Source organism: Pseudorca crassidens, chromosome 3, assembly GCF_039906515.1.
Source record: "Pseudorca crassidens isolate mPseCra1 chromosome 3, mPseCra1.hap1, whole genome shotgun sequence".
NCBI classification, from domain to species: domain Eukaryota; kingdom Metazoa; phylum Chordata; class Mammalia; order Artiodactyla; family Delphinidae; genus Pseudorca; species Pseudorca crassidens.
The window spans coordinates 69,798,304-69,809,210 of NC_090298.1; the positions used below are offsets into that span (position 1 = coordinate 69,798,304).

General features: G+C 32.6%; 1 protein-coding gene across 1 annotated transcript in view; it reads left to right on the forward strand.

Annotated features, from left to right (window-relative positions):
* RASA1 (RAS p21 protein activator 1) overlaps positions 1-10,907 on the forward strand; it is a 108,671-nt gene that overhangs the window by 96,025 nt on the left and 1,739 nt on the right. Inside the window, exons 18-24 of the mRNA XM_067731179.1 lie at positions 7-149; positions 1,600-1,715; positions 2,467-2,553; positions 5,028-5,095; positions 6,622-6,710; positions 7,984-8,061; positions 10,269-10,403. Of these exons, the coding sequence (XP_067587280.1) occupies positions 7-149; positions 1,600-1,715; positions 2,467-2,553; positions 5,028-5,095; positions 6,622-6,710; positions 7,984-8,061; positions 10,269-10,403 (716 nt within the window). The remainder of the gene's footprint in view (positions 1-6; positions 150-1,599; positions 1,716-2,466; positions 2,554-5,027; positions 5,096-6,621; positions 6,711-7,983; positions 8,062-10,268; positions 10,404-10,907) is intronic.

Sequence of the window (10,907 nt, forward strand, 5' to 3'; positions counted from 1 at the left end):
ATGTAGATGAAGCCACTACCCTATTTCGAGCTACAACACTTGCGAGTACCTTGATGGAGCAGTATATGAAAGCCACTGCTACACAATTTGTTCATCACGCTTTGAAAGACTGTATCTTAAAGATAATGGAAAGCAAGCAGTCTTGCGAGGTGAGTATTGCAGCAAAGAGCATATTTTAATAGGTAATGCTTTATAGCTAACTGCACTTCAAGGCAAATATATTAGCTGTCTGAAACTGTTCATCAAAACAGTTATACCTTTTGTAATACGTTTAGAAAAATGTTATGCAAAACAGACTTTTCAAAAAGATGTACTTTATTTGGAGATTAAAAACCTCGAATTGCACCAGAAATACATGAAAGTACTCCTGCTGTACTAATGATAAAAGTGTATGCTACTTTCAGAAAATGTGCAAACATAAATTGAAGTTATTGTTAGAGATTTCTGTTGTGTAAGTTCTATGTGACACTTGCTAATAACATCTAGGTTTCTCCTCAAAGGTTTTTTTGAAGTGGGGGTGGTGGTGGGAGGGTCAGAGGTACAAGATAACCCCCTCAAAAGCAAATAAAAACGTCCTTTTAGATTATTGAGGCTTCAGTGTAAACTCATAACAAACCATTAAGAAAAGGAGTAGAATCTCATGTATATGGCTATTCCATCATTTTATTTTGAAGGCAGAGCAACTATAGAAGGATATTAAATATATCTTTTATGTCTGATACAAAATAAAGGAACTGCTTTTGATAATGTATACTGGGAACACTCAAAATGTTAATTCTGCACCAAGTTGTCAATTTTTACTAATTAACTTAAGAGGAAGAAATGGATAATTTAGTGTTGGAAACCTGGGGTTAACACCATAGTTGGTCTAATAAGTGTAAAGGATACAGAAATGCAGCAAGTCTGCAGAAAGTCTCTGGACGTTAAATCCAGGCTAGGGAATTTAGATTCCTATAGATAAATTCTCTCCATTAATTCTAGATAAGAATTCTTAGATTTTAGAAGTTACTGGAAAGTTTTTAGAAGGGTTCATGATGCTGCCTCTGAGGCATTTGGTATTTTATTAGTCATTTAGAAGTCTTATCTCATTCAGAAAAACCTTTCTATTTTAATCAGCTTTTTTCCTCAAATAAATAGATTTAAGATAGGTTTTATAATAATATACGGTGATCTTTCTTTCCAATTAAATACTTCTGGTATATTTGTGCATGTGGCCACTGAAGCTGGGATTTTTTTGTCTTCTGGTTGGGAATATTATATTTAAAATAAAGTCTAATACAGTTTTATATGCCTGTAAAAATCTGTGGTAAAATGTGGTAAATGAATAAAAGAAAACTTCATTAATGGTATTTAACCCAAAGCAACTGAAAACTGTTGAATAATCATTGCTCTTCAGTTGCGTAGATGGGAATTAATGGTAACAAGTCCATTAGGAGTTCCACAGAGCAAACCCTAGTTAGCCCCACACCACCACCAAAAGACTAATACAGTTTGAAAAATGGAAAAATAGAGAACCTTGAAAAAACTGCTTGATTACCTTGATTCATTTGCATTTATCATTGCCAAGATGCATTTATATTGATTTATTCCTTCTCTTAGTTAAGTCCATCAAAGTTAGAAAAAAATGAAGATGTGAACACTAATTTAGCACACCTATTGAACATACTTTCAGAGCTTGTGGAGAAAATATTCATGGCTTCAGAAATACTTCCACCGTAAGTGGTGAAATTTTAATTTGACAAGAAATTGTATATTTGCATTTTAAAAAATTTGTATTTCTAAAACATGTGTAAGCTTTTCCACTGTCCTGATGTTATTATACTCTGAAGAAGTTAGGGTTTTTAATCTTTACACGATGAATTGTGTTTAAGGAAACAGAGTGACTTGAAGAAACCAAAGTGAAATATTTGCATTAAAATAAAACAAATACAGGCCAGTATGTCTGGTTTATATAGTAACTTGGGGAAAGAATAGAAGCTTATCTCAGGTTTGAGGAGGTCATAAAAGACACGTATCTCTCCAGTATGTAGTTGAACATCTTGCTCAAAATGTACACGAGATAATTACTCGGTGTCTGCTTAGCGGCTTCCGGTGTTAGCTCGCTTATTCAGGTAGAAGTTAACTTACATTAAAATCTGTCTCCCTGGAACCTGTACTCATTAGTTCCTCTATATCTGCATTCCAGTACTTTTTCATACTTTTCTTTAATACAGAAGTAATCTAAAAATGGTAGGATTTCTTCCAAAGTAAATGTAAAGAACTGGTTAAATGAATTGATGATGCAAACTTTTTAAAGTTTTCCTTATCCTTTGCTAAATATCACTACTTGTAACAGAGAACTTCTTTTGGGAAAATGGCCAGTTGCATTTAAAAATGTCATGGATTTCGTAAATTAAGCTTTAGGCTGCAGTGAGATCAGTATTTTCAAGTGCTTTCTGTATTAAGATGGTTGTGTTATTTTGGCAGGACACTGAGGTATATTTATGGGTGTTTACAGAAATCTGTTCAGTACAAGTGGCCTACAAATACCACCATGAGAACAAGAGTTGTTAGGTAAGACTTACTGTTTTGTTAAATCATATAGCCTGCACTGAGAGTCAAATGGATAACTGTGAAAATGTGGAGACTAACAGTATACAGTATACAATTTCAAGACCTTTTTTCTTTGACTTTTATGTCAGAGTCCTGTTGAATATTTTCTGAATTCAGATAGCTCCTAAACTTTAACTTACTTTGTGTTTTTGTTTTGAAGTTACTATGAGATACTTAGCTAGCAAGCTACCTTTTTGCATTTTCTAAAAACCTCAACATTCACTGATGGGAGGAGAGAAAGACTGGTTGATTTGTGCTGAGAACGAAAAGCAATAATTGTACAATTTAGATATTAATTAATTGGTTTGTTAACAGTTTGTGACTCAGGGCTAATCTCCAACCAGAGTCTACTTAGTTTTGAAGCTGTTACAGTGTGTTCATTGTGCAGTAATTAGGAGGAATTGCTTTGTCAAGTCATAGCATTTTGTAGCTTATATAGGACTTTGTTGTCATTTCCGTAACTTTTCCAATGAGGAAGCAGATCTGTAGAGATTAAATTGTTTGCTTAAGGTTATACAGAAAGTTAGTGGCTAAGGCAGAACTAAAGGCAAAACATCTAAGACCCAATCTAATATCCTTAACACTCCTGTATGCTTTTGTTAAGCACACCCCAACCCATTCAAGACAGGAGGAAATTAGTGCAAAAGCATCAGAGAATTCAGGGGTCTAATAATAAAATTTATCATATAGAATATATGCTGCCCATCATGTTATACACTATTAAAAAAAAATTGGGCAACTACTGAAGGCACCAATATCATATAATTAGTTTTGAAAATGTGTGTTAATCCTGCCCCCAACCTAAATCTTGTAAAGAGCCTTCTACTCTTTTTACAGATAAAATCTCTCTTGGTTAGTAATGATATGACATAAATGTTTAAGAATTGTAGATTCTGTATTTCTTGGCTTTAGTAGTGATTGAAAGGAATAGACACGTATTACAAGCATATAATGTTGCAGCACAGTTGTGTGTGATGTAAATGAAAACTTTTGTAAGTTTCAAACAAGTATATTTGTTAAGCAAATAGCTGGAAATTCTGCTATGTGGATTATCTGATACTACAGGGTCTTCTAAGGGGCATTTATGGCCAAGGTGGTGATTTCTATCCCTAGTTAAGCTTTTAAATATATGTGTAGATACCTAGTATCCCTCTTAAATTTAAAATCACCTCTAAAAATTCCCAGAAAGTGGATTTGCACACTGAAATTCTTTTATGGTTCGGTGTTGCTAGGCTATATTTCAGATCCAAAGACAAAGATATCAAAATGTTTTCAAGCAAAATTTGTGCAAGATTCTTCATAAATTACCTGCTATAAAGAAATCTAAAGACTTAATAATTGTATATTAAGAATAAATGCTATCTGAGAAGCAACACATTAATTTTTCTAAGACTCCCCAAAATTAGCAAGCAACATCATTGGGAGGTAAATGCTGAGAAGTTGGGTTATTCACTCTGATAGAGAACAGAGACTGTGTCAATTATTGTAATCTCTAAAAGGAATTTTATCAACTTGGAAATAATGCTTGTCTTTACAAGGGCAGGTGCGAGGTCAATTATTAGTGTGGATTCCTCTTAAGAGGAAATTAGAGAAATATTATCTACACAAAAACATAAACTCTACCAGTAACCGAAGAAGGGAGCAGACTAGGAATAGCTATATACACTTGTAGTTTTACTTTGTACTTTGTTCCCAGAGTAAGATTAGCAGGTAAAATCATATATGACAACTGTTATTAAGCCATGTGTTTTTATACTAATTTTTGGTTTTGCTATTAATATTTTGTAATTTGAGAACTTTTTTTTTAACTTTAGAAAGCTTGATGTCCTTTTCTTCATTGCCTTAAAAGCTTTTCAACATTGTTTGTATACATTTTCATTTATCAAGAAGTCACTTTTTCCCTAGTACAATGGATTAATTTTTATGTAACTCAACAAAATCAGTATAACCAACTTCATTTATAACAGACTTTACTGAGCTGTTCTGTTTAAAGAAAGAAAGAGAAGTTAGAGAATGTTAGTTTTAGGACCTTACAGGACTATGTGTCTATTAAAAGGGTTTATTTGTACTCCTACAGTATTTCAGAAATTCTTAGTGTTCCTAAGGACACACCTTCCTCAAAGTAAGTATAAAATGCACTACTAGCTTGGAATAAGTAAATAGTAGCCAAAACAGTAAATGTTACAGATACAACTTAAATCTTCCCAAAGTAAATCTAAAAATCTAAATTTGAGAAAAGTGAATAATGTTTAAGCAGCAAATATATGTTCTTAAAGTAAGATACTTTAGCTTATTATTTTCATAAAGTTGCATATTTGGTCTTCCCTACATTAGTTCAAAGTTCATGGTTCTACTAACATTTTTGTATATATATATTATTTTAATGTAACACATATTGTAGTTTTCTAAAAAAACAAAATTTCCCTCCCATTCAGTGGTTTTGTTTTTCTTCGACTTATCTGTCCTGCCATCCTGAACCCACGGATGTTTAATATCATCTCAGGTAATCAGCTTTTGATAAATTTTGAAATTAAAAAAAGTTTCATACTCTTTAGTAAGGTTACTCATTTTTCCTTTTAAATCTTTTTTTTTTTTATCCAATTATAAGACTTGGTATAAAACATTCCAAAGCACCCCTTTCTTCTTCCTTTTGGTACTTTACCTTTTCTTTCCATTTTGTTTCTTAACCTTTCTTTCCATCTAATATTTGAAGCCTGAGATGGCATGATTAGACACAAATCATTTTTTTCCCATCCCTACCTATGTCTCAGACTCTTATGATGATGATTTTTTCCAGCCTGCAACATAGGCTTTTTCAAGTTGGGAAAAAGAGCTTCCTGTGTGCTTTTAACCCATGCTAGACCCTGTCACTACCATTGCAAGTTGGATTTTAAAATTATAGCTGCAGTTGCAATAGTACTCTGTGAATACTTATAAAGAAAGTAGCCCTTTGAGATTTCCCAGTAGAGATTTCTTGTCACCACCTATATAATGTTAATTGGCATTTAAACTCCAACAAACCAGATTCAGTTTTGCTTATTACCCAAATGCCCATTATGGATTGACTTTCAGATGTTGTAGACTTTTCAAATAAAGGATAAGAATGATATTTGTGACTACAAATGTAATCATGAGCCATCATTAGCAGAAGGAATCTGAAGTATTTTTGTCTTGATAATTTGAAGCTCAAAATTTTTAAAAATTTTTTGGAGTATCTTACCTTTATAGCCATCATATCTCTGTAGTTATCTCCAATTGCTACTAAAATGGTTAAATCTATGGGTCTACTAAGAATTAAGGGTTTAGAATTCTTTTGGGGAGATTTATTTATCTGAATGTTAGACTCTGAACCACTAGGCAATATTATTTATAGTTTAGCAACTTCAGATAAAAAGAATACAGTCTAAAATCAGGCAGCCAGATAGACTATCTATAGGTTTTTACTGTTACATAATTATGTTTCAGAGCTTAAAATTAATAGAGACAAATATTTTTCATTTACATCCTATTATCTATATAGGGCAGTGCTTCCTGATTAACCTTTAAAATATTTTTTAAAAATTAATAAATTGCATGTTTTTCTCCTCAAAATAAAGCAGAGATTCCAGACTTTGTTATTGAGCTTTAAAGTGAATTATTTGAGTCAGTGGAGGCTGGAAGCAAGGAATTGCTCATATTGCAAATTGCTAACCTTGGATGGGTTGAAATTAGCTTTGTGAATTGTCCTGTAGGGTATGTGGAGTAACAAGTCTTTTTAGCAATAAGATAAAGCTTTGAAGTATTTTGAAATACCCTGTAGTACCCTTTTCACAAACTAAAAGCACTGATAAGTATATTCAGTTTTTCCCCCTTTAAATCAAGCTCTTTTGAATTATACAGGTCATACTTTTTCCAAAAAACATTGAGTTCTGAATGGAAGAATATTAATATTTTTAACAGTAAAGAAATATTAAAATGCTAAATTTATAATGGTTTACTTGGAAGTACCTTTGGAGTTGGTGTCATTAGCTGTGCCCAATTCTCTTATAGATTCCCCATCTCCTATTGCTGCAAGAACACTGATATTAGTGGCTAAGTCTGTGCAGAACTTAGCAAATCTTGTGGAATTTGGAGCTAAGGTAAAAACATTTTGATACTTTAAAATGTCATTTATGAATGAAACTTTGACACGATAAAACCATGAAATATGGCATAAGTAAATTTTCAACAGTGGATATTTCATAAAGATAATTTATGATTTTGTTGATATGTTCATATTTTTAGATGCTTTTAGATTTTACTTTTTAATAGTGGAATTTTAAAGACCACCATTTTCGCTAGTAGTATAGAAAGGTATTTTTTCAGTATAATTTCCAGTATAATCAGATTCTTTCACTTTTAAATATAAAAATCAATGAGCATATTTCTAAATGCACCCCAATCAATTTTATTATGTATTGCATAATAAACATTCTCTGTAAATATTAAAATTCGGATGAGTTTTTAAAACACCCATATGTGATCCCACTATCTAAAGATAATGACTGTTAATGTTCTGGTACGGATAATACTATGTCATCTGCTTTTGTTAATATTAACAGATAACAAGTATCCTTATATGTACTTCCTTTCAAACTTGTCCAGTTATTTCTTTAAATGAACTTTGGAGTAAAAGTACTAAGTAAGAAGACACTTTGCTCCCCACAGCCTTTCCAAAACTCAACTAGTATTACTTTTTTATTTTTGACAATCTGATAAGCATGTTACTTTTTGTATCATTATTTCATTACTCTTAGAACTGTATGACTTTTCATGTCTGTTTCTTTGGAATCGTCTATTGAGGTCCTTATCTCATCTTACTGATTTTAAGAGAGTGTGTATTAATGCTAACCCTTCCCCGTTTTACAACATAGCATATTTTCGAATCGGTTTAAGATTTTAGAATGAAGCAGTTTATAGTATGACTCAGCTTTTGAATTCATCTGAACCCTGAGGCAGGTTATGAGTACCAATTTTTTATTGCAGTCCCTACCACACTATATTTTAATTCCCTATATTCTCTGCTAGGTTCTAATAACCTCTGGGTACTTGGCAAATATTGACAGTTTCTCACTAATTATTTTTGAATGACCTACATATAAGAAATTGTGTTTGCTAGGCTATGTGTGCTTTTTTTCATCCAGAATTTGTTTGTTTATTAAAGTACTCCATACTCCTATTCCTCAGAATAGCTGCTTGCTTATATTAGAAGGAAAAATATGGTCATTGTATAATTACGTCAATTCTTATGAATAATGTGCTGCTACTGATAATTTGATTTATAAGAATTTTTGCTACATGTATGGTTTTTGTTATGGACCAGATAATGTTTCTGATGCATATATAGTAAGCTTTTTATTTTTATATTTTTAGGAGCCTTACATGGAAGGTGTCAATCCATTCATCAAAAGTAACAAACATCGTATGATCATGTTTTTAGATGAACTTGGGGTATGCATATAATTTTTCAAGTACTTTGACATCTATACTTAATATAGCTGAGTATAACTCATTGAAGCAACAACCTTTAGAAAGCTTTTCTATCCAGAGCTTAAAACAAAACAAAACAAAAAAGCTGCATATTTTTGTCTACCTTCTTAAACAAATTACTTCATTTGATATAATTATAACAATTTATTCTTACACTGAATGATTTACACCAAGAATAGAGGACTGTGGCTTTTGAACTGCCTGTGTCAATTTTTAGTTTGTCCCACCTCACCACTATGACATTCTGTTGCTGCTTTAGCTACTTTAACTTTGCTGCTACTGTGTGGAATTTGAAACAAGATGGATAACCCATAGTTCTGGCCAGTTTAATAAGTAAATGGACTGGAGAATGTATGTTCCTGTGGCTTTTCTAAGAATAAAATACATGGATTTGGTGTTAAACTTCATTCAGTGGGACTACATATGCCTTACTTAGGCATTTATAAATAAGTTGTGATTATAAAATTAAGAATGGGATTTTAAAAATAATTTTTAAGACCCTGGATTTCTTAGTAAAGTTAAATTTTCTTGTTATAGATTTTCAGATACTGCATCAATTAAAAACTAAATAAATTTATTAGCAATTCAGTTCATATATATAGAAACCAGAAAAGAGATGTGAATTTAGCCAGGTGTATGGCACTAGGGAATGCTAGGGTAGGAGAATGTTCTGCTTTAATACAGTCAGATTCACTTAAAAGCACAAGTAAACAACCACCACACCACTGTACAGTCAAACCAGTCAGGACAGCCTGTGGGCCCCTAGTTTGCAGCTTCAGGTATAAGAAATTTATAGTGTTGGTCCATATTGATAATGAAATTGAGAAATAAAGGAGCAGATGCTAAATGGCCATCATGTTCCTATATGTGAACTGGGAAGTTTTGAAGCATATAAATATTTCCGATTACCAAAAAAATATAGTTGGTCCATGATGAAATTTTTTTTTTTTTTACTATAGTGATGTTTAAGGAGCTGTATGAAACTGTCCAATATTTAAGGCTAGCTAGTTTATCTCAAGACACATTTCTAGGTGTAGATTCAAGATTAGGATTCCATTTACTTTCCATAATCACATGTCTACAGTCCAGCTTTCTCTATCACTTTCCTAGTTATGCCACACAATCTAGCCTTTCAGATTGCTTAGAATTCCAATATTATAATACTCTTCCAGTCTCCTCATACTGTTCCATTGCTTTACACCTATATAAGTCAAATAAGACTCACTTCAAACGTCTCCTTCAGGCAGGCTTTGCTGAGCCCTAAACCTGAACTAAATAATACCTTTTGTTCTGCTTCCTAAGTATCCTGCATATCCTTTGATATATATAACTCTGTGATCAGTTTACATCTAGTCTGTGTCTTCTCTACTAGGTTGTAAACTCTTTAAAGGCAAATGTGGTTGTCTTTCATCGCATCTTTAGAAGCATCCCATCTCTAGAAGCCTTCATTCACTGAAAAAAAATGAATTATATTCTAATTATTTTTTTTAGACCATAGAAAACTGAGTGTTTGCAGTTTTTAGGAGTGTATAGCAAATATTGTCACCATTAGGGAGAGGAATAGATTTGTTTAAAACCACTGGTAATCTAAACTCGCGTTAAATTTTATTCCAGTGCTCAAAATAAAATCAATACTTAGTTACTATAACAAGTTGGTAGTACTGTATTGGCACTAATTTACTTTATGAACCTTATCTAAAGATACCATAATTAACACATCATTTCTACACATTAGCAAGTGTTTTGGACAGAGTCCACAGATAATTATAGGCCTGAAAGGTTCTCATCAATGCTTTTGTAATGTAGCTCTTATTTATATATGCTGATCAATTTGGACAAACTATAGTAGGTTAATAATGAAACTCAGTCTGAAGGAGTGGAGGAATTTTAAGTTTAGGTTGCATTAATCCAGATTGGCAGTTAATGCTTGCATTATTTATGTTCCAGTTTAAAAAAATAATATTGCACAGTATTCTGCCGTGTGGTTGAAGAAAATGAAACTTGGTTTTGTGTGAATACTGAGGTCACAAAATCTATCAAGTTGAATTTTAAGAATATTTTAAGAGAATATTATGTGTTAAATTTTATCTACTGTACCAGTTAGGATCTTTTCAGAAGAGATTATAAAGAGTTGTATTTCTAAATGCAGTTTTATGATTCCCTTAAAGAATGTACCTGAACTTCCGGACACTACAGAGCATTCTAGAACTGACCTTTCCCGTGATTTAGCAGCATTGCATGAGATTTGTGTGGCCCATTCAGATGAACTGCGAACGCTCAGTAATGAGCGTGGTGCACAGCAGGTAGGTTTTTGCCAACCTTTTTTAACAATGATGTTCCTCACACTTAAGCAGAATGTCAACATAGGATTCTTTGGGAGGTGATAAATAGCTGAATTAGTCTTATTATATTGTTTTTGAGAATCTGAATCATAATCCACAAAGATCTCAGCAAACAGGAATAATGAGCCCAGACTAAGATTACATATTTTTCATACTGCAAAATGTCAAATCTTGCTTTTAAGTTAATGTGAACTCTACTGAAAAGTGGTGTTCATGCACTTCAGTGGCATGTATGAAAATGGTAAGTGAGCTACTGATGTCAGTAGTGATGTGGCTTTTTCTGTCTCTTCTGTCATACACATGGTGCCTGGCCAAGTACTTTTCAAACTGTCAAACACACGAGAATTATTCAGGAAGATTGGTAAATATTTTAAGCTCCAGATCCAGAGATTGTTTAGTGTGGCCTTAGAAGAGCTTATCAAAAATGGCAGTTTCTAAGAACCGTCACCACAGTGGCCAACCATT